The 23,560-nt window shown below is 43.6% G+C and overlaps 3 protein-coding genes, 2 long non-coding RNA genes and 1 other non-coding gene across 49 annotated transcripts in view; 2 read left to right on the top strand and 4 right to left on the bottom strand.

The window, feature by feature from the left end:
- The window catches only part of LUC7L2 (LUC7 like 2, pre-mRNA splicing factor), a 57,518-nt gene extending 55,250 nt beyond the window's left edge, over positions 1 to 2,268 (bottom strand). For 34 of the 42 annotated variants that reach the window (XM_070617929.1, XM_070617943.1, XM_070617919.1 and 31 more), the window contains exon 1: positions 1,705 to 1,868. Coding sequence is in view for 2 of the 42 variants with exons in the window: in XM_070617904.1 (XP_070474005.1) it covers positions 1,705 to 1,765 (61 nt within the window). In the remaining 40 variants the exon portion in view is untranslated. Of the gene's footprint in view, positions 1 to 1,704 lie in introns of all 42 variants that reach the window. The other 8 variants (XM_070617903.1, XM_070617945.1, XM_070617904.1 and 5 more) reach the window with 7 other exon arrangements.
- LOC103564313 (uncharacterized) lies at positions 2,242 to 12,499 on the top strand. Of its 2 annotated transcripts, XR_011539636.1 has the most exons (4): positions 2,242 to 2,423; positions 9,069 to 9,158; positions 10,347 to 10,422; positions 12,328 to 12,499. It is a non-coding gene; the product is annotated as an uncharacterized lncRNA (long non-coding RNA). The 2 variants fall into 2 exon arrangements; XR_548038.2 differs by lacking the exon at positions 12,328 to 12,499 and having other exon boundaries at positions 10,347 to 10,484.
- On the bottom strand, positions 10,912 to 16,257 carry FMC1 (formation of mitochondrial complex V assembly factor 1 homolog). Of its 2 annotated transcripts, none has more exons than XM_008539961.2 (2): positions 15,614 to 16,257; positions 10,912 to 11,205 (listed from the first exon to the last, which is right to left on the bottom strand). In XM_008539961.2, exons 1-2 carry the CDS (start codon positions 16,019 to 16,021, stop codon positions 11,002 to 11,004), a joined length of 612 nt encoding a protein of 203 aa, XP_008538183.1. In that variant the 5' UTR covers positions 16,022 to 16,257; the 3' UTR covers positions 10,912 to 11,001. The 2 variants fall into 2 exon arrangements, with proteins under 2 accessions (XP_008538183.1, XP_008538184.1); XM_008539962.2 differs by lacking the exon at positions 15,614 to 16,257 and adding an exon at positions 14,599 to 14,900.
- TRNAR-CCU (transfer RNA arginine (anticodon CCU)) lies at positions 15,364 to 15,436 on the bottom strand. The gene has a single exon. It is a non-coding gene; the product is annotated as a tRNA-Arg (tRNA).
- LOC139083082 (uncharacterized) lies at positions 15,704 to 19,292 on the top strand. The gene is made up of 2 exons (XR_011539637.1): positions 15,704 to 15,951; positions 16,253 to 19,292. It is a non-coding gene; the product is annotated as an uncharacterized lncRNA (long non-coding RNA).
- UBN2 (ubinuclein 2) overlaps positions 19,280 to 23,560 on the bottom strand; it is an 89,459-nt gene continuing 85,178 nt past the window's right edge. Inside the window, exon 15 of the mRNA XM_070617887.1 lies at positions 19,280 to 21,930. Coding sequence (XP_070473988.1) covers positions 21,892 to 21,930 — 39 coding nt within the window. The 3' untranslated portion in view covers positions 19,280 to 21,891. The remainder of the gene's footprint in view (positions 21,931 to 23,560) is intronic.

The following is a 23,560-nucleotide window of genomic DNA, read 5'->3' as shown; positions in this document are numbered from 1 at the left end:
TTGCAGTACTAGATTGGATGCCTAGTTCAGAAATTCATCAGGTGCTAGTAGCTGCTTTGATCCAACTACCCTCCCAGTAAAATTAGGAAATTCAATCCTCACAGAAGACACCAAAAATGGTATCCATCTAGGAGTAAAAGGATCATGTAAAGTAAGTCTTAAATGATTTTTATAATTTTATTACAAAGATTATTCTGTCAGCTAAAATCCTGGATTAAGCCCCTTCCCAATATGGCCTTCATAACGAAAAAGGAGCAATGTTAAGACACGATGCAAATATAAAATAAACGTTTTTACCTAAAAGTGAAAAATGGTAAGGGGTAAAAGTTTCTCCAGTGGCATTTTTAATTAATGTTAAGTTTCAAGGGTTTACTATGCAAATAAAATTCGTTTCTTTCGCAATCTTCCCCTCCTCTCTACACAAGTAGGTTTGCCATCTACACCTATTTGTCTATATGTTCTTCGAAAAGTTCCCAATGTGGGTTTTCATTAAAACAGAACTGCAAACACTGAAAAGCCATTCTAAACATGCATTGCTAAAAATATTTCAATTCAATAAAATTTTTTAATCTACTCACGTATTTCGCTGCCAAGCACTCAAAATTCTAAGAGCGACTGCTAAAAATGTAAGAGTGTCCATTTTCTCTTACATCAAGCAATTTAAATAACTTGTCAAGAAAAAAGCATTTCTTTAATGGCTAAGTAACTATGTCTGAACAATCAACACATAAAAATGAGCAAGTGTTCTGCTGTGTTTTTAAGAGAGAAAGTACTGCACTAGACCTTTCCTCCAGGTTAGAATGGATTTGAGATGAAATTCAAAGAGTACATTACGAATTATCATCACCAAAAAAAAGCAACAGCATTTCATCTTATTTAGAAATTCTCTTTATCACAAAAAGATATCCAGCAATTAGTACTTTTCTATATAAATTCTAACCTAAATGCCTAAAAGGATCGTTGCTTCCCTCCATTGTACTTCACTGGGCACCACATTTTCAAAATGGTTCTATTTGGGGCACATGCAAGACTTGTCAATATTTACTGAACAAAGCCTCTATCAAATTGTCTAACAAAATGGAGGGCTCTCGGAAAAAACAGGCCATAACATTTCTTTTTTCACAAAATGGGGCCAAACACACCCACTTCAAGAAACCATGGTTTGGGTCAGATTTTCTCATAGGAACGGTGGTTTCTGCGGGGATCGAGAGAGCACCCCTGCGCCTGGGTTCCCGGTGAAGGCTTCCTCCGGGCCCAGGGAAGGGGTGGGGGCAGTTCTCTCTGGATACCCTGGAGGGCGGCGGCGACGGGGAGCCCGAGCCCTGGGTGAAGGCCGTCGCGCCGGGGTCGGAGGCTTTAGCAGTCCAGGCACCCAGGGAGCCACCAAACCGGCCGCCCGACTACGCAGGAGAGACGTGGGCTCTCCCATCCCAGCCAAGTCAACACTGAAGGCTCAAACTCTCCTTTCTGCCTCCAGGCCCCGCCTGACCCCATTGGCAGCAGTTCCCGCCAATCCGTCCTGTCGCCGCCCCCCAAACCCGCCTGCCCAGCGCTGATTGGATGGGACGGGAGCCGGGACCTCGTGTACCAATCTGGGAGCCCCTTACTCAGCCACACACACAAGCCCAGGTGCGCCCGCCGAGCCCCTTCCCCTCGCCGTCCCCGGCCCCCTCCCCCACCCCCAGGGCGCTGGCAGAGGCTTACCGTCCCGGGAGGTGCCCATCAACTGGTCCAGCATCGCGCGCATCTGGGCCTGCGCCGACATGGCGGCGGCGTAGCGGGCGGACGGGCGGGGGTGGGGCGCCAACCGGGCCCTTTCGGGCGGGGGGACAAGGGGAAGGGGTGGGGGAAGGTGAGGCGCTGTCTCGGTGGCCGCCGGCGCCTCGAGGCGTGCGGAGAGGGAGCCGGAGGGGCTGCAGGAGACTCCGGGCTGCGCTCCTCACGACGACGCGTACGTGGAAGGCAGCAGCCCCCGAAAGCGACCCTCGTTCCCTCACTCTCCGTCGGGTTCCTGGGGCAGAAGCGATACGGGCTAAGCAAGCTGCCGCCTCCAACACCGCCACCCGCCAGAAGCCGTCAGCCCCCCCCTCCAAGCTCTGACGCCGCTCGCCGCCACCGTCGCCGCGACGTGAGCGCGCACGCTCCTCGCGCTTAGTCGTTTCCCGCGGGGCTCCACCAACTGGCTTCCAACAGCATTTGTTCTGCCCGCCCCGCCCGGGAAGGGTTCCACCCTAACGGCTCTCGGGCGCGTGCACGCGCGCTTCTCCCGCCCCTTCTTCCCAGATCTCGCGAGACTCTGGTGCTTCAACCGATCCTCCAGCCGGATCCGCCCGAGGCGCCAAACCTCGCGCTACTGGCTGCGGGTGTGCCGGGGAACCAGACCCAGATTAGCAAAAGTGCTAGAGGGTTAGCCCGAGTCGAAAGTAAGTAGAAACCAAGCCCGTCGGTTCCACTGAGGTTAGCAGTCTTAGTAGCTAATATGGGCGTATTCCTGACGAATACTCGCTGACCGATTAACTCGCTTTCAGGGGCCCACCCAGAATCGTGTAGACGCAAGCTTTTTGTCCCTGCCGCCTGACCCCTACAAAAGGAGCCCTGGGGACCTGACATCTGGCTCAGTTCCCTTCATCCAGGCCTAGAGGCCTTAAGCCCCCCGCACTGGGATGAGTCAGGTTCAGGAACTAACACCTGAAACACGTTAGGAAACAGGTGAACTAACCCATTCGGATTAATCATTACTGATGACAGCAGGAAGCTGTTAGTGTAGATGTGGAACTAAAAAATTATGCAGTGTTCTGAGAAAGGAAAGGAGGTGGTCTTGTAGAGATTTTTTTTTCCTGCTTGAGAGAGAAATTTGAAGAATAAGGCCTTTCCAGTGTATCGGCAGCACTGACAACGGGGAGGAAAGCCTGTGGGTTCGGAGCTTGCCGTCGTCCTGGACTCCAGCCCTCGGTCGACCGATTACTAACTGTGGGACCTTCAGCAATTTGTTTCTTAATCTCGTGTCTAATGGAGGTGAACGCACATACTTTAGAGCGTTGTGTGAGGACTGACTGAGCTAACAGAAAATGCCTAGCCCAGAGCCATGCCTGGTCTTTTGACTTTTTGTAAAATATTAATTCGTTAAGATGAGACATAGGTACTTCCTAGATATTTCGAAAAGGAGTAATGGTAAAAAAATTTCATTAAAATTTTATATGCATCGCCTGGGAACTTATAGTTTATTAGCAAGATCAATAAGAAATTAACATGAAATAGCAATCAGTCCCAAGATGCCTTGAAATGCATATTGGGCCACTAAAAATTGTAGAATCACGTTGTCTTTAGTAATTAGCCAAATAGTTTCTCTCTGATTTTTCAGAGAACTCAAAATTCCAACAACTCCAAATACTAGGAATACCATTCTTTGAAAACAATGTACAATAAAAGAAAAATGTACAAACTATTATGTCCTAGGGAGATGCACTGTTTTATATACAGTATGATCTTATCCTGAAGAACAATATCCTTGGGAGGGAAATAGACTAAAATGTTGACGTTTATATTCGTGTCACTACTCATATTGGGGTTTAAAGTGCTTATGTTTTCTATTTGTCTCACCTGTTTTATGTTTACTTTTCTCTCCTTGCCTGCCTTTTAATCATTTCATTTTTTCTCCTTCTAGTACTTTGGAAGTTTTATTCTGTTTTTATTCTTGGAGTGGTTACCCTAGAAGTCATTACAAGCATCCTTAATGTATCAAAGTCTAATTTAATCAATACCTTTACTCTTCCTCCAGAAAGATAATGCAGGGAACCCAGAAAACTAACTCCATTCAACTTCTTCCCGGGTTCTATGCTCCTCTTGTCACATGTTTTAGTTCTATATGTTTTTTAAAACTGAGTTTCATATAACTGATGTTTGTTTATTTATCACTTGCTTTGCCCTACATTCCTTCTGAAATCTCAGCCTTTCCGTCTGTGATCATTTCCCTTTTGTCTGAAGTTTAAACTTTAGGTCAGGAGTCAGCAATCTACATCCACAGGCCAAATCCAGCCCACTGCCTATTTTTCTGAAGAGTTTGATTGGCATGCTGCCAGGCTCATTCATTTACTGTTGTCTGTGGTTGCTTTTGCACGACAAGAGCAGAGTTGAGTGGTTGTGACACATAATATTGTATGGCCTGCAAGACTGAAATAGTTACTATCTGCTTCTTCACCGAAGTTTGCCTAACCTGCTTCAGTTTACTTTTGTGTTGGTCAGCTAGTGGAGAATGTCCCATTTTTGTTGATCTGAAAAGATCTTTATTTTGCCTTTCTTAATTCTAGATAAGTATTTTTATTCAGTATGGAATTCTAGGTTGGAGGTTGTTTTCTTTTAGCATGTAGATTCTTTGTGCTGCCCTTTACCTTCATTGCTCCTGCACAGTCAGTTCTCAGTCAGACTCCTTTGAAGATAGTTGGTTGCTTTAAAATTTTGTTCTTTTTGCCTTTCGTTTTGTGCAGTTTTACTATGATGTATCTGGGTGTGGATTTTTTTTTTTATGTATTCTGCTTGGGATTCATTGAGCTTTTAGAATCTGTAACTGAGGTCTTTTATCAATTCCAGGAAATTTTTAGCTATTCTCAAATTGTCTCTCACTCATCAACTTCTGGATCTCCAAATAAATGTATATTAGGCAGTTTTCACTGTATCCTCTTTATCTTTTTACTCTTTTTGCATTTTCCATTTTGTCTTGCCAAGCTGCCTTCGCGATGTTTTTCTGACAAACTTTACAGTTCACTAATCTCCCTTCAGCTGTATCTAGTCTGCTATTAAATCCATTAATTGAATTCTTCATTTTTTCAGTTCTAGAGAATTTTTTTTAGGTTCTTTTCAAGTCTACTGTGTCATCTTTTTTATAATTTCTGGTTCCCTGATGAAATTTCCAAGCTTGGTTATTCTTTGACCCGAGTGAACATAACTGCTTTGTAATTCGAGTTTGCTAATTCTAATATCTGAAGTTTTTTGTGGTTCTGTTTCTGTTGTCTATTGTTTCTGCTGGTTTTCACTTCTGGGTATTGTTTTTGTGTGTGTCTGGTTATCTTTGTGTGCTGAACTTGTATTTGAAAAAATATGTATAGGAGTAATACAAGTAATACAATATACTGTAATGCTATGTTCCTCCGGAGAGGATCTTTATTTTTCCCTGATAGATAACTGAAGACAGTACGAGTCAAGGACCACCATCATACAGGTTCAAGACCTGTTTCTCTTCACCACCAAAATGACACAAATCTGGGCTGAAAGCCTAGCAAGGACGTTTTCACTTCCAGTTCACCCTTGAGGGTAAACTTCAGGGTTCTAGTTTAAAGTGGGTGTGGTTTATTAGAGTGCCTACCTTGGTGGGCCCTGGACTTTGCCTTTTGCCTCCCCAGCCCTACAAGCTGGCCAAAGGTGCAGCTCAGTTTCAATACAGAAGCTATTGCTACTAAACTGGCAAATGCCCTGAAGTAAAAAATGTGCCTTTGTGTGCCACACTTACTTTCACTTCTTGTCTTCTAAGATTTGGCCCAGTATTTCCCTATCTTAATAGCTTAATAGCTCTTCAGTGACCCCCGTGGCCAAGTGGGTAAGTTCGTACAGGCTGCGTTGGTGGCCCAGGGTTCACCAGTTCATCCTAGGCCAGGACCTATGAACCACTTGTCAAGCAATGCTGTGGCAGGCGTCCCACGTATAAAATAGAGGAAGATGGGCACAGATGTTAGCTCAGGGCCAATCTTCCTCAGCAAAAAGAGGAGGATTGGCAGCAGATGTTAGCTCAGGGCTAGTCTTCCTCAAAAAAGAGAATTTTAAAAAATATTTCATACACATTTTTTAGTTGTGTTCAACGGAAGGGTTAATCTAAATTACCTAGACTATCATTAACAGAATTGAAAGTTTGTTCTCTTCTGTTTGTAAATTTTTTAAATTTTTAAATTTTAGTAGCTATGTATTAATCTTACCTGAAAAAAAACAAAAAGAAAAACCTCTGCGAATATGTCTATGTGTACATTCTAGCAATGATATCCATTCCTCTTCAGGAGCAAGGTCTCATAAGGAAATATGAACTTATATAAGAGTAGAGTTAATCTATACATGCTAGAAACTAGGTAATTAAAAACTGGAATAGGTACAAGTAACATACTTTTTGCTAGCTATCCAAGCAGACAACTCTTCATTTTAATGTAAGTTATAAACTAAATATAGTAAATAATTAAAGGCTATATAGTAAAATTTAATATTGTAGTTATTCTGGGGGCATCAGTACTCACCTATCAAATTTTATAGACATGGTTCCTGTTAATTTAAATGTAGATTTAAAAATTCAAATTCAGTGTAAATTATTTATCTTTTAGTTGAGTGCATTAAAAACTTACCTTACAAACAGAATGTGCCTTGGATTAGCTTACCTTTAGTTTAAAACAAAACAGATTTCTTTTCCTCTCACATAATCCTGGTATGTGAACCTTTTTTTCCTATCGTCATGTTCATATTTGTATCCCTAACGCTTACCCAGACAAGGGACAAGCAGAGTACTAATAACTTAGTACCTTATAGCCAAAAACAGTTCTAGTCAAAGTGCATAAACATCTGAAGTTTATGGAGAGGAGAAACAGCTGGAGCCAAACCTGAACAGTGAGAGCTAGTTGACTGGTCTGTTAAAGGTGGAGGAATTAAAAGCAATAAGCATATATAAACCATGTTGCTTGAAAAAAGACACTTTCACTTTTTCTAAGAATGAAAAGGTAAGGATAGCTAAGCCACTGTCCAATACATAGTAGGCATTCAGAAATGCCTGTTGAAGGAGGAAAGGAGAGAAAGTGAAATTTAACCTCAGATCTGAAGAATTAACAGGAATTAGCTAGGGAAAGGGGTACGATTAGGGGAAAGAGCTTTCCTTGCATAAGGAACAGCAAAATGTTGAAAGACAGACCATGGCGTCTAGAAGTGAATTTTGGTATGGCTAGACTGTCAAATATAAGGAGAGTAGAGATGAAGCTGAAGAGATTTGGCAAGGCCAGATTCTGGAGGCCCCTGTTAACATTGTACTTTGAAGGGTTGTAAGCTGGAGAGTGACAAGATCAGTGGAAAATGGATTGATTGAAAGGAGCAATTTGGAGTTAGACCAATTAGGGAGGGCAGTGGTTCAGGAAAGAGATGCAAGATATAAGAGGTCTGTACTAGGGTAGTAGCAATAGAGATTCTGTGGAGGTAGAATCTAATTAATTTAGTGACCTGACAATGAAAGAGAGGAAGCAGTCAAGAATGATTCAGATTTCTGACTTGAGTGACTGAGTGAAAGTGTCAATAGACTGATAGGGAATACCAGAGAGGAGGTTTATAGGGGAAGATGATGAGGCTCCACTTTGAAGGCATTGAATTTGAGATGCATTTGGGTCATCTAAGTGGTGCTGTCTGCTAGGCAGACACATCTACAGCTTGGCAGGGGGGCCTGGACTGGAGTTAGCCTGTTGATCATAATTGAAGCCTGGGAAGTAGAGGTGATTACCCAGGGGAAAACATGTAGAATGTGAGGTAAGGAGCTACGTCTGAACCTGAGGAACACCAATATATAGGAGATATGCAGAAGAGGAAACTGAAGACAAATGGCTAGAGTGAGAGAAAACAAGAATGTGGTGTCATCAAAGTCAAGGGAAGAGGAAGCAATCGTCAATAGTGTCAAATGCTCCCTAGAGATCAAGATAAGGAATGACCCACTGTGTTTAGTGACCTGAAGGTCATTTGTAACCTTGCAAGGCAGTTCTGGTAGAGTGGAGGGGCAGAAACTAGACTGCAGTGGATGGAGGTTGCATGGGCAGTGAAAAATGCAGAAAATGTATACACGCAACATGGATTTATTTATTTTTTTGAGGAGGATTAGCCCTGAGCTAACATCTGCCGCCAATCCTCCTCTTTTTGCTGAGGATTATTGGCCCTGAGCTAACATCCGTGCCCATCTTCCTCTACTTTATATGTGGGACGCCTGCCATAGCATGGCTTGATAAGCAGTACTAGGTCTGTGCCCGGGATCTGAACCAACTGAACCCTGGGCCACCGAAGCAGGGTACGTGAACTTAACTGCTGCGCTACCAGGCCAGCCCCTGGATTATTAATCTCAAAATCAGTATGCTGAGCAAAAGAAGCCAACTCAAAAGAGTACATACTGTATGACCGCATTTGGATGAAATACTTGAACAAGCCAAGCTAATATATAGAGACAGCAAGCAGGTCAGTGGTTGCCAGATGTGGGGAAGGGAAACTGACTACAGATGGGCACAAGAGAACTTTCTGGGGAGATGGAAATGTTCTCTAGCTTTATTTGGATAGTTACTACACAGGTGCATTCGGCATTATTCGTAGACCAGTAGACTTAAAGTGGGTATTGTTATTATATGTAAATTCGACCTCAATATAACTCATTTTATGTTTAAAAAATGTAGAAAATGAATATAATTCATTCAATTCATTGAATGCATTCATTCAATTTGTGAAGAGGAACAGGAAAAGGCAGTAGCTGAAAAGGCATTTGAGTTAGAGGCCATGTATTTGTTTTGAAATGGAAGAGCATTGAGCATACTTAAATGCTAACAGAATTCAGTGGGAGGAAGCAGGTGAAGTTAGAGGAGAGAGGGTAAAAGAAAAAGCAAATGAAGGACTGGGATACAGCATGCACCACATCACTAACTAGTAAGTTAACACAGTGCCCAAACCTCAGGATTCCCTAGTTCTGAGACCTTCCCAGTATAGAAAGTTTATCATTTTTGTTCCAGAATCAGTCCCTTCCATTTCTGACATTGAGTTCACCTAATTCTTGATGGGAAAACCATTAATAAGAGTTGCAGGTTTGAATATATATGGACAGAAATGGCCTAAGTGGGTTCTTTAAACCATAAGAAATAACTTGTCTATACTTTGGAAGATTGGTGACAATAGGGCTTAGAAAAGGGTTCATGATAAAAGAATGAGAGTATAGTAAAAAGATGAAAACAGTAAGATTTTCTTTTCGTCCAGCACTCATTATGTACTATCCAAGTGTTTTATGTAAACATTATTCTTATTTATTACAGCCACCTTGTTGGCATTCTGATTTTACAGAAGAGGAAACAAGCTCAGGTCAACTAACCTGCCCAAGATCACACAGCTGGTAAATTATAAAGGTGGGATTAAAACCTATGTCTATATGACTCATACCCATAATCAATATGCTTACCCTGTTAGGCAATTCTGCTTCAAATCTCTTTCTTTCAAAATGTTATTTGTTGCAGATACAATATTGTAACAACAAAGGAAATCAAAACATCAACCTGTCCTAATCCTTTTGCTTTCTTCATCTTACCAAAGTAAAACATCTTCAGATAATATTAATATACCCATGCCCATGAAATAAAGCAGGGGGGGAAACAAGTATGTTAAACATTTCTTTTTTTCTGATCCATTTAATTGAATAAATGCTTGTTTGACCTTAGTACTATTAATGTTAATCTCTTAGAAGAAAGAGATGGTGTTTTAAAATGCTTTATGAATAGTTCTGTTCAGATTGTACTCCCCTAGTGAGTAGAACTGAGCCATGCATTCAAAATACTGATTGAATAATGCTATATGTAAGTCACTGACTGTGGAAGGTGTTTTGGAAACTACAAAGATGAATGAGACATGGTCCTTATTCTTTTTTTTTTTTCTGAGGAAGATTAGCCCTGAGCTAACTACTGGCAGTCCTCTTTTTTGCTGAGGAAGCCTGGCCCTGAGCTAACATCGTGCCCATCTTCCTCTACTTTATATGTGGGACGCCTGCCACAGCATGGCATGCTAAGTGGTGTCATGTCCGCACCCGGGATCTGAACCAATGAACCCTGGGCCGCCGAGAAGCGGAACGTGCGAACTTAACCGCTGCGCCACTGGGCTGGCCCGGTCCTTATTCTTAAGGCACTTGCAGGGAAAAAGAGGGTATAGGACATGTCTATAAGAAACTGACATATACCACTACTGTTGGTAGTTCACAGAAAGAGAGTAATTTTTACCTGAGGAATTCATGACGCTAGAAGCAAGGGGACCATTTAATAGTTCAGCTAAAAGACGATCAATGCTTGAACTTGAACAGAGGCAGTGAAGATGGGGGAGGAGAAGGATGTTAGAGCCATTGCAGAAGCAGAACTTGCTGGCTGACTGGGTGTGGAGAAGGAAGAGAGAGAGGAATAAAGAAGGAAGCCCAAGTTTTTGACTTGGTCAGCCATGTGCATGGTGGAGCTGTTCACCCTGATAGAGAATTCAAGAGGAAGAGCAATTTGACAGGGAGATTAGAAGGCAGGAGAGAAGTCAGTGTGCTCATTGCATCTCCCTCTCCCTAGACTTCCTGCCTGGCGCCTGCAGTTGAATGGTGGCCATCTTCCTGTCCTAAGGGTCAACTCTGTCAGGCCTCTGGAGGTAATAGCTCCCCCACTGTGCTTTCCTCTAGGAGCTTCACCATGTTGCCCCACATCTTCATATATCCCTCCATTAACTCTCCTCAGTAACCCTATTTGAGTGTGCCATCTGTTGCCTGCCAGGACCTTAACACGTGATATTTGTGTATTTTTTAATAAAGTATATATGTATAATTGTATGTTTATATACACATAGGAAACATCTGGAAAGATGCACATCACACTGTTAGTAACGGTTACCACCTGGTAATGGAGATGGCAGAGGGGCGGGACAAGGGGGAAAAAAGACGGCTTTTATTTTATGTCTGTACCATTTGAATTCCTTAAAACAATAGGCTTGTATTACTTTTGAAATTAAAAACATAAAGAGTTTTAAAAGCAGATCAAGAACATCAATCAGTGTAGTGTAGGAAGTTCAGTAAATTAACTGAGAGTAAGGATGAGACCTCCCTAAGAAACACTCAGTCAACAAAATTACAGAGAAAAATCCTAAACTTAAAAAAAACTTTAATTATAAATACATATGACAGAAATGATTAAATTCTTGTATGAAGGCAGCATCCAAGGAATCTCTCCGTTTTCATGGCTCCCAGCCCTTCCCTCCAGGCTGATGGGGCAACTTGAGACCCACCAAGCCAGCGGACTCCTCCACTGAGCGCTCACCCTTGCCATGAAATTCCTGATGAAGGGCCACGTGTTCTCGGATGCTGCGTAGGAGGCAGAGATAGGTGGCAGCTTGGAAATGAAGCTCATGTTGGGCTCTGCACAACTTCTCACTGGTAACCTAGAGAAGTAGCAAGGTCAGATACTCAATTAACAGCCCAGCGACAGATACAAGGCCACAGAGACAGATTTAACACACAAGCATTCTCTAGAATGAAAGTAAGTTGCACAGAGGAAATACAAACATGTATATGTGATACTTAATACATAAATGGAGGCACTCTGTAATTATTGATGATTAGGAAAGCTGACCTCCAATTAATCAAAGACGAATTTTACAAGGACTTTCTCTGAGGAGCTTCATTGAGTGTCCTCACATTTTAATACTGGAAAGTCTTCCCTTTTCAATTCCCTCATTTTATAAAAGAGGAAATTAAAGCCCAGAGAGTCTTGGTGGTTGGTTAATGGCAGAGATGGGGAACTATAATCAGGTCACTAATCATTAATGTCACCCAAGGAATATAATACAGAACTTGCTCCCCTTCAAACAAATGAAGGACTGCCTTATGGTTGTGACTTTGGTTAATGTGGCACATGCCTTTCATTTCAATGAAAATTAAAAACTTATTTTGTCTGAAAATAATAGCTTTGTCCTCAACAGTAACAAAATAAATGTTTTATATATAAAAGTAACAGGCATATATTCATGTTACTTAATTATATTCACTCTCACAATTTATTTATCCATCTGAAAAATCCAGATTCTGATGATCTTAAGTAGCTGGAAACTCCATGTCCATTTGGAAGTCCCTAATGACTCCAAACCTTGTTTTTTCTTCATCATAATTAATTTCTAGATTAAGTTAGTACACTGTCTTTTACTTGACTAGTTTTGTGTTCTAAGGTTTTGAGAAAATGGCAGGAAAGGTGAGACAGAGATGTGGGCACAGCCTCAAATGACTTAAGGAGCCCTTTCCAACCGTGGATTAATCTCTGGGCACCACTGCCCACATAATCCCCTTTCTTTCACCTTTCTTTAGTTGAATATTTAAGGTAGGACTCTGAAAACTAGAATGTATGGTTTAAGATCTGTAGATCACATTGTGTGAAAATGGCACTTATAAACTGCTTGAAAATAGAATTCATCTGCTTTAGTCAATATAACTTTTTATAATTAAAAATTTATGAAGGGCTGGGGGCTGGTCCCATGGCCGAGTGGTTAAGTTCGCGCGCTCCGCTGCAGGCGTTCCAGTGTTTCCTTGGTTTGGGCGCGGACATAGCACTGCTCATCAAACCACGCTGAGGCAGCGTCCCACATACCACCACTAGAAGAACCCACAATGAGAAATATACAACTATGTACTGGGGGGCTTTGGGGAGAAAAAGGAAAAAATAAAATCTTTAAAAAAAAAAAATTTATGAAGGGCTGGCCCTGTGGCCTAGTGGTTAAGTTTACACGCTCCGCTTTGGCGGCCTAGGGTTTCACCGGTTCGGATCCTGGGTGCGGACCTAGCACTGTTCATCAAGCCATGCTAAAGTGGTGTCCCAAATAGCAGGGCCAGAAGGACCTACAACTAAAATATACAACTATGTACTGGGGGACTTTGGGGAGAAGCAGAAGAAAAAAAAGATTTATTAAAGATGAACACCAATGTCACACCTCAACAAAGGGTAACACTCATTTCTATTTCCTAAGCCCAAATTGACAGGATTTGAAACAGGAATTCTATATTACTGTAGGACAGGAGAATATTGATCTTGATTCAGCTCATCCTGAGTCAGGAGAGAAGGGTCAGCAAAATACACAGTAAGGAAATCACAGGAGACCAAAAGAGATCAAATGAAATAGTATATTTTCCCTAAGGAGAAAGAGGAGGTTCCTCCTTAATTGAATCCCTTCAGCCTCGGGAAAGGATAGAGAAAAGGGGCAAAGATGGTTACTGAATTACCTCTGAGCCAGCAGGAAATAAAAACCATTCCCCACATCCACGTATGCATTCCAGAGTGGTGCTTCTGGAATTTTTAGCATGAATTTCACAAGTATTTCCAAGAAATTTCAGAGCCATTACCAAGCCTCTCTCAAGGGCAATAATGTTGCCTACATAACATAGGACTATAACCATGTCACCTTCTTAAAAATCAGAATGACCTCCCGTTACATTTACAGTCCAGTTTAAGTTCCTGCCTACCACATCTCGCTCCACTTCACCCACCACACCCTAAGCTTGAACCATTCTCCACTGGCAGCTCTTCTCACCTCTGGGCTTCCAGTTGTGCAGCTTCTTTCAAGTGGACTTCATCTTCCCCAACCCCATTTGCTTACTGGTTCCAGTTTATCCTTCTAATCCCTGTTTAATGAATTTCCTCCTGAAAGCCTACCCTTCTTTATACTAGGACCTCCTGTTTACTCCCTCAGCACTTATTTATTCTAAGTGCTTCCTTGTATGGCTCCTCAATTGGACTGTAAGCTTCTTAAAACACAAGACCCATGTGCATCTTACTCGTCGTTTGTAGCCAAGTTCCTAGAAGTCCTTAGCATTGTGGCCTTTAAAAAATTAGTTGAATTTCATTTTGCATTCCAACTTCCATGGCTCAGAAATTTGAGTTAGGAGGACGGTTCTCCCTTTCCCACATTGCTCAAAGGACAGTGAGCTTCCTTCCCTAAAGGCCAATTCAATTTCCTACTTCAGAGATAGGCTGCCACTTTTCTCCAAGCCCGATCCATAACTCCAAAGGCAGCAATTAAATGGAAGACCCCTTTTTGGGTACCAGGTTACCTAGGTTCTAGTTGTTCTTATACACGTCCTTGTACAGGTCACTGTCCCTGAGCCTCAGTTGCCCCATTTGAAAAATGAAACTGTTCCACCCGCTCGTGCCGAAGGCGGATATCAAGTGTGGATTTCACACGGGATATCCCAAGGATGGCTTCCCCTATGTTCGTATTTATCTGCTAGATAGAAAGAAGGCATCTGGGCATAATCACGTGGTAACGGACAGTACAACCTCATTATAGGTTTCTACTTCGCTCTAGAAGGCACTATTAAGTGGTGGAGATACAACATAAGTAAAAAACAGTTCCTGCTCTTCAAGAAGCTCCCCATATCCTTCACCGTATTACAGTTTCCTGCCTCAAAAGTTGCTTCTCAGGATAGCTCTACTAGGGGAAGGGGGAGGGGAACGCTGGACAGATGCTGTGGCTGGTGACCCTACACTCGCCACCAAGTGCACCGTTTTTTTTTTCTCCCATTTCCCTTTCTCTGACTTTCCGTCTACACATGCAAAGACCGGCCAACGAAATCCCCGGGGACGGCGCCAGGCCAGGGCGGCTGTGCTCTCCCGCTGGCCCTTGGTCAGGCCCCGGGCTTAGGCCACAGACCAGAGCCGAGAGCCTGGGTTTGCTTGGCCGGAACGGGGGCTGGGTGGAAGGGCTGGCCTCAGAAATGCAGGCGCCCCAGACCCGACTCTCCCTCCCTTCCCGGGAAGGGACGCTGGAACCGGACACGGGCTTCCGTACCCGATGTGCACGGAAAGCTTTCACGAGGTACCGATAGGCCGCAGTGTCGCGATAGGGGCGGCCGGTGGCCGCGTTCATGTAGCGCAACTCCCGTAGCAGGCCTCGCAGAGTGCGCGCCGGCGACCCTAAGGCCGCCATTTTCCCGTCCTCCGAACCCGGTGACGACGGCGCCCACACCGCCCTGACGGCGCCCGCCAGCCCAGCCGCTCATTGGCGGGACCCCGACCAAGACCTCCGCGCGCCCTATCGACGGCGGAGCCCAGGAACGTCTCACCTCCCTGCTCTGCGGGCCCTTATTAATCAAACGCCGAGCAACGCCCCCAAGGAGTTAAGAGAAAAGCAAACGAAAGCCGAGTGCAACTGAATAACCAGATCCTTAAGAAACCCTGAGAGAGGCCGGGCGAGGAAAAAGGAGGTCCCTTCCTTACTGAGTAATTTAAGAAGCCATTAGCTGGCAGACCGCTGAGTCTCGAAAAGAAGAGGGCTTGGCGGGAGTGGGTATTGATTTGAAATAGAACACGCTGAGACGACTTTTGATTTCTAGAGGGAATATCAAAATTCAACGTATCAACTTCCCAGAAATCTTACGGGACGTAGGGCTCAGAGGAAAGAAATGGAGTATGTTGATTCTCATAAACTGTAGCCCAACACCTAGGAAAACCCCACATACACTTCCCATTTTTAAAAGGTAAAATTAAGTTAGCATATTTCGCTCTAATTGTTTAGAAAAGGAAAAAGGCATTTTAAAGGCAGAAAAACACTAACCACCCCAGATGGGACTCGAACCCACAATCCCTGGCTTAGGAGGCCAATGCCTTATCCATTAGGCCACTGGGGCTTCTGCGAACGACGTGCTCAAACAACGTATTCAGGTTTTTCCCTGTTGGCACGTCATCATCACGTTTCTTTCACCCTATCTTGGGAAACCACACCTACTGCCAATATGAGGGGCCGGGCATGCTGGGAGGTGTAGTTCAGAGAACAAAAGCCCGCGTAACAGCTCCAAAGGTTTTACCCTTGAGGCAGCTCCGAGGCGCCGGGCGGAGAACCGGCGCGCGCACGATTTTGCGTACGCGTTTGCTTGCGCAGGAGCCCCCGCGCCTGCGCAAAAGCGGGCATGTCGGCGTCGCGGAGCCGAGCGCGCTGGGCTCACCGGCCGAATCTCGGAGACTCGCCCCCTGAGCTTCTGCTCTGTCGCGTTTTTACCGGAAACAGCCGGGCCCTTCCGGTCTTGCGGCTTTCCGGACTCAGCTTGGTTCCAGCCGGCAGTTAGGTGGCGTCTGTAGCGGTTATCTTCTGTTTCCGGTTGAAGCGCTGAGGCTATTTCCGCAGAGCCAGTGGCGAGTTGAAAACGTATGCCTTGTGTTCTGGCTTGGCGGTCAGTGATAAGCGTGGGACAGCGAGGAATTGGTAGTTGACTCATTAGGAATTAGTTAATTAGAAATAATTGGGAGTTAGTTCGTTTTCTGGTTCTGTGCCTAAGTGTATATCTTGGACAAGTCACTTCTCTTTGTGAGTCTCAGCGACCTCATCCCTTGTTTAAAATCTCTCAGTGGCTCCCCACTGCCCCTAAGGGAAAGTTCAAACTGCTGGACCCTGCCTAAATCACCCTTGCCTGTATGTCTCAACCTTCATCTCTCACCCTCTGCTGCAGGTATATGAAATTCTCTCCTCGTCTTCCTCCGCACACCTTGTTACTCCCTCTGCTTGGAACTTGACCGTTTGTATTAGTATTCCTATTTACCTTTTGCGCTTCACGTTTCCTGGGGAAGTCTAGATAGACACGGCCCTAGGTCCTTGTGGTCAACATGGCAAGGTTAAAATGATTCACTCCGCTGAGCTCCTCTAGATTTTCTGCGTTACCTATGTGATCTTAGCTTTTACGGACTAGATTACCTGTGTCTCAGCTTCATCATCCTCCACGAGCCAAGGTGCAACTGCTCAGCCTTGTGACTTCCCACTCTCACAGGTCTCTCCTGGGGCTCTGTCAGGGTCCACCAGCGCTAGCTGTGGCCAACTTCGATGTAACCTTTCATATTCTGGCTGGAACCGTGAGCTTCCAGAATCAACAGAAGAGGAAACTAGTATGACTTCATGTGAATTGTGATAATTAATAAATGGAAACTTCATTTAAAATGGACTCAGGAGGCCAGAAGCACCGGCTCTCGTGCCCTAACAAGACAGCAGAGCCTACAGGAAGAACACTTTCTCTTCTTGCCCGGCAACAGCTCAGCCAGTGAGATTCTTACAACTCAGCCATTGAAAAGCCACTGCACTTCTTGAATCCCAGTCTCCTCTAATGGACTGTTTGTTTATACTAGCTGCCTCTACTTCCTCCCCCTCTGTGAAAGAGTTTTTCCTTCCCATGTTGCTCAGGGCTTGTATGTGGCTGGCCATGGTAGCTGACCCAGCATTGCAGGTGGTTTTTAAAAAATGTTTCTTTCTTCTTTCTTCTTTTTTTTTTTTTGCTTTGGAAGATTTGCCCTGACCTAACATCTGTTTCTGGTCTTCCTCTTTTTACTTGAGGAAGATTGACTCTGAGCTAACAACTGTGCCAATTTTCCTCTATTTTGGATGTGGGTTGCTGCCACAGCATGTTGGCTGTTGTTTGGTAATAATTCACACGTTTTGGAATTACTGTGCAACAGTAGAAAACCAAGTCAGTCTGAAAAAGTTCTTAGTGACAATTTAGCCCAACTTTTTTTTTTTTTCCTTTTTCTCCCCAAAGCCCCAGGGGACATAGTTGTATATATTTTCAGTTGTGGGTCCTTCTAGTTGTCACGTGTGGGACACCATCTCAACATGGCCTGATAAGTGGTGCCATGTCTGCACCCAGGATCTGAACTGGCAAAACCCTGGGCCACCGAAGCGGAGCACAAAAACTTAACCACTCAGGCATGGGCTGGCCCCAGCCCAGCTTTTTAATTTTGTAGCTTTAAGAAATCTTTATATTCCTAGTGCAGGGCTACAAACAAACACTACAGCAGAGACCAGGCAGGTAACAAGTGAATCAGGCCAGGTGGGTTCCCACCTCCTCCAAAGGAGCTAGGCTCTTTGCAGCACAATCTCCTTGTTGCAAAGTAGGAATGTGGTCCCAGTGTTGCCAGAGCTTCTGATTTTTCAAGAGAAGTTGTAAATCTAGAATCGTTATGAAATGCCCTAACTTTTAAATGTTAGCAATCAGTTAAAAACAACAGTCAAACAAAACACTTCTGTTGGCCTTATATAACCTAGGGTTGCAAGTGTGTGAACTACATCCCAGGGCACTTTACAGGCAACCTCTCATTTCACCCTCACCAGAGTCCTATGAGGTATCCTCTGATTTTACCCACTAAAAAATGTGGGAACAAGCTCAGAGCAGCTTCATGGTTCAGCCAACATTACTAACTGGTCAGTGGTGAAGCCTGTGTTTGACCCCAGGCAATCTGATGCCTGTTAAAAAAATTTTTTTTTTTAAGTTTTATAGCAGAAAAGGCATTCTTATTAAAAAGATGCTGGATGATTCTCAGAATTTCCTGGTAAGGCTAGAGACCAGGCTTGGAAGCTACACAGCCAAGAACCTCACCCAAAATCCTGCCCCAGATCTGGTCCAGTGAAAACAGCACCAGGCACGGTTGCTACAGCTTGCAATGCTGACACAGTGACAGTTGACAGTGACGACGCTGGCACCAGAGCTGCTGCTCCAGGACACTGGCTGTAGCTGACTTCTCTGCTTCCACTTGTGCCAGAATGGGTGAAGTCATTACCCAAGAGTTCCGTTCTGGGGTGAGTAATTTTAATTAGCGTGGCAGGGGTCATGTTCCCCTGTCTTGGTCAAGGGAGGCTGGGAAAGCAAATATTTTATCAATCAATGAATTTTTATTGAGCATCTGCTTTGAGTCAGGCACTCTTCTAGATGCTAGGGAAAGAAAAGCAGGCAGAATAGGTAAAATGTCCTACACTCATGAAGTTTCCATTCTGCAAAGGGGAAGACAGCCAATAATCAAATAAACATAAAACTTGTCAAATGGTGATGAGTGCTATGGACAAAAATAAAGCCAGAGGCAGGTGATTGGGATCTGCTGTTTTATAATGTGTTCAGGGAGGTCCTTACTGATAAGGAGACATTTGAGCAAAGACCCAAATGATGTGAGGGATCTGGGATCTTCAGCTTGTGTGTGTGCACATGTTGGGGTGGGGCAATGCCCATGCTTTTACGTAGAGAGACCCCACCTCCATCCCTCAACCACTGTGTGGCCACCATTATTCTGTCCTTCAAGCTCTGTGAGGGTAAAGGAGGAGTTCTAGGACAAGTTTTCTATGCCCATGAAACTGTGGGGGTAGACCCCCAAGAGTCCAGTCTTAACTCTCTAACAAGAGCAGTGACTGGCTGTTTGGCCATGCACATGGGAATCTGGGGGAAATTTTGGTTGGAGAGAGCCAGGAGTAATAAAAGAGGGTATATCTGAGAGAGTATACGCATGTAGGCACTCGCTTCCATCAATTGTGATAATATAGAGGTGTGTCCTAAAGCAGTGATTTCAAAACTTTTTTGATTGTATATCTATAGTGGTAAAAATTGTGTGCCTCCCCCATAAGTCTTTATTTTAAAGTTATATACATGTACTACTGAATCAATGTAGTATGTACATTTACAGCATGCACAAAATAGAAATAAGGTTGTTTTAAAAATGAAATAAACTATTTTGAAAATACTTTTATTTATTAACAGTAAAAAAAAAGTCCTAATTTCTCTCAGTAAAGAAACATTGTTTATTTTATTGAAAACAGTGTAATTCAGTATGCTTCATTATTTTGAAAATCTTGGTTTAACACATTATTTTGGGCAATGAAATCACATAGTGATAAACATTTCTAAACATCCATTTTCAAATTTCTCTATAGCATGAGTTTCTTTTTAAAAGGCATAGTTAATGCCTCACTTATAGCATTAAAAAATTACTTTTAACTTAAAGGGACCCATTAAGTATGTTCATTTCTTTCAAAATATCAGCTAGGCAGCTGTATCCATCAGGGCTCAGTCAGAAAAAGAGAAACCACCGTAGGCCTTTCGAGTGCAGGGCATTGAGATGTTTATGGCACTAGCAGAAGAACTGCAGGACTTAGGGAAGTTGCCACTGACGTTCAGCAGTTCAGAGTATTAGAAGGCTCCTGCTGTCCCCCAGGTCAGGAAAATGCAGGGAACCCCCACTGCTGATCAGAGCTGCCCCTAAGTACTGAGATATTGGGCTGACGGGGTCACTTGGAAGCTACAGCAGAACTCTAAGTCTACCATGGCCTACCCATTTTGCTAGATGCTGCTAGAGAAAAAAAATACCACTTTTTCCTCCCACCTACAAAATCTCACATGAATACACTGGCAAAAAGAAATCACATCCAGAACCTTGAAGGCAAAGGCGTTTGGGAAATGTAGTTTCCAGATTTCTAGTCCCTGTGACACAGAGAGTAGCACAGAAGGATGTGGGAATGAATGCTGGCAGCCAAAAAACAGACTATAGACAGCATGGCAGCATACTCCTGATAGCCTCTTGTCATCACAGAAAAGGACAGCAAATGAAAAACACTTGCTTCTTTTGTAAAAGAAAAATCAGTAATTTTTAAGTTTGACAACTCTTGTAAATACTTTCCAGCAAGATAATCACTTGATCTCTGTGTGGTTTACAGGATTTTCATGGCTACTTCCCATTACATAGTAGTTTCTACTATTTAAGGGTCTTACTTGTAATCAAATTAACCTTATTAATAACCTCCTGTAGCATATAAACTGTAGTACAAAATACTCAGAAGTAAGTGTGACATTAGCAAGCAAGCTGGACTTGCTAGATGCAAGCAGAGAGCAATTCATTCCTCTCCCTGTTTGCAAACCTCCTGTCTGACTTCTTCCTTTCCAGCACGAAATCACAGATGGTTCCCACAGCTTTTCCAGGAAGTAACATGAGAGTTAGCCTTTTTCCCTTTGGTTTTAAAAAAGTCCAATCTGTATAACATTAAAATTCCAAACTTCACCCAATAAAAGTTCTCCCCATTGTCAGCTGAGGTTGCTGTGGGCTGAGCAGTGAGGGCTGGAGGACATGACCAACCTCTCCATCTCCCTGATCTGCTCTTCTGCTTCTCAAATGCAACCTGTTCGTGGAACAAGCTAGACTTGGAAGGCATAACTAGAAAGCAGCTTTGTTTTCTCATGAGTGCCCTACAAACCTGCTGTAATGATTTGTTCTTTCCTATGCCTGGATGAAATTTATAGCTTTTCCAATCTCTTAGGTAACAAATAGGTTAAAGAGTTATCATCATCATCATCATTTAAAAAAAATAGTCTCTTTTTCTAGGTATTAACAAGCCTCATCCAGTGTCATATCAAAGCTTCAGATGTCAGTTAATTTAAAACTTCTCCCTCCACCAGCCTGGAAATCTACGGGAGAATGGGGGTCATGGTCAGAGGCACGTCTGTTTCGCACACACTGCCTCCTCCCCCCTTGCTCCCCCCTTGCTAGCTGCTGTCCTGGACCCGCTCTCCACCAGCAGCAAAGGAGGGAAGAGCTAAGGTCTGACTTGATTGGTAGGGTTGTAAACTGGCGTTAGTGTCCCCTGGGAGTAGCAGATTCCAGTGCTGCTGCTTTTCTCATAGGTGCTTTCTCATGCGTCCTCAGGAGTTTCTCCATCACTGGAGATCTCTCGTCTGTAGTTCCTTGTAGGCATGACTTCTCTAGTTACTTAGGATTCCTGCCCCAGCCCCTTAGTTTCCAGCAGCCTCACTTCCATTGAGGCCATTTCATCCCTCCATGTGTTCTTGTTGGCTGGATTCCTTTTTAAAATCACCAAATCTGTCTCCTTTCCTTGAGAACCACTTGAGGTCCATAGGAATTCAGGAACTTTGGGAGTGTAAGCCATTCCGAATGCAGTCTTCTCTCCTCTTCTGTCTTCTCAAGGAGCTAGCCACCTACAATTTATCTTTAGACTTTTAAAAGTGAGTCAGACACAAGTCCCTGTGTCTCTCAAACTCCATAGGATGTGTCAGGCTTTCCAAATGGTCCTCTTGAAGTGCCCCCTCATTGGCATGAGGTGAAGAGGAGCACCCCCACCCTCTCCTGCATGGGGAGAAGGGAAATGTCCAGCACACAACAACTGCTTCCAAAGAAATCCTCTCATATTCTCTCATATAGCGCGGAGGTGGATGCCGAGCTCATCCTCCGCAGCATGAGCTAGTGCTTCTGAGTACGAGCTTCACAGTCTCTCAGCATGTGGCCACAGCTGATCTAGCTCCTCCTCCCTTTAGAATGGGGATGGACTTGGCACCTATTGTTTTGTTCTCAGCCTTTGGGGTTTCTGGTGAAACTGACACAGAAAGAGTCCCATTTTAGTAAATGAAGTTACCAGTGTCAACCCTTCCTCGTTATGGGACTCCTTCTTTCATTAGGACACCTGATGCACTGTAGGTGACATGGGACAGACTGACTTACAAACTGGACTGTGGGAATGGACAGTTAATATAGAACTCTTACTATTTCTACATTATATTGTATATTATTTATATATTATATGTTTATATATAGATATAACTATTTTTATACAAAATATATATAGGGCTTTTGTTTTTGACATTATGGAAGATTAGATGTGCAGAGAAATCTCTCTCAATATAAAATACCTTAAAGTGCTGGGTGCAATTTTGACAAACCACAAAAATACTTTCTTAAAGCATAACTGAGCTGACAGTAAAGGAAGCCAGAATAACCAGAAGTCAGATAGGAGAAGGAATGGGTAAGTGAGCACTAAAAGCAGCATTTGCTGAGGATATTTGCTGATCCCTGGTGGCCTAGAGTCTGGATTTTAATTTGCTTTAGGCAGTCAAAAGGAAAGAAAGCCTCAGACTAGCTTGGTGGGAGGTCAGATCATAGAGGCTTGCAAAATGATGGAACCCCCAAGGATTGACTTTGTTGCTGAGAATGAAAAAAAATATCCCTGACTTCACCAAGAAGAGACCTTTTTTTGTGTGGAAGATTAGCTCTGAGCTAACTACTGCCAATCCTCCTCTTTTTGCTGAGGAAGACTGGCCCTAAGCTAACATCCATGCCCATCTTCCTCTACTTTATATGTGGGACACGTACCACAGCATGGCCTGTCAAGCAGTGCCATGTCCACACCTGGGATCTGAACCAGCGAACCCCAGGCCGCCGAAGTGGAACGTCCGAACTTAACCACTGCACCACTGGGCTGGCCCCAAAGAAGAGACTTTTCTGTCTCAACCTCAGCTCAGGGTGGGGCGGCAGGGTGGGAAGCTTATCAAGAGTTCTTAACCACCAGCAACAATCACTCACATGCCTTCATGGCTGAAATTCATCCTATCTCTGTGGCCCCGAAATCCTTAAGCTGAACATTTAGTTTGAAGTGGTCTTGGGTTGGTAATGTTCTGAGGAGCCTGGAAGAAGCAAACTCAGACTACTCTTTAGAGGAATGCACTTTAAATCCAGGCCTCAAAGAATACCCATAGCTAAAGTTCCAAAGTGCAGGGATATATAATAAAATAGCAGCAAAAACACACAGAAATAAGCCACTGTGAGCAGGTTAGTAGAAAACAATAAACTGCATGATTGGACCCACAGTTTGGTTCAAGGTCTGACTCTGGTGCCTGGGACCTTGCTGTGGGAAATGCCCCCTGATGCTCCCAATCCACTTCTTAAAGTACATCCTAGGGCCCCGACCTTGGCCTCTCCCTTTAGTATACATCACTTGCTAAGAAAGTTGATAAACCCAGGAAAAAACAAGCTCACAGGTGAAAATAATGAGATATTTGAGAAATACAGTCACAACAAAAGAAGCAATAAATGGAACAAACTGTACTAGACAAACCAGAATGGAACAAGACAGATGAAGAGCTTAAAATAAGCATAGTAAAGATCCACACAGAGATAAGAGGAAAACAATAAGGAAGAAGCAATTATACAGAACCAAATGGAAATACTGC

Source organism: Equus przewalskii, chromosome 4, assembly GCF_037783145.1.
Source record: "Equus przewalskii isolate Varuska chromosome 4, EquPr2, whole genome shotgun sequence".
Lineage (NCBI taxonomy): Eukaryota > Metazoa > Chordata > Mammalia > Perissodactyla > Equidae > Equus > Equus przewalskii.
Note: the sequence above shows the minus strand (reverse complement) of the source record. Positions and strands in the feature narration are given on the sequence as shown.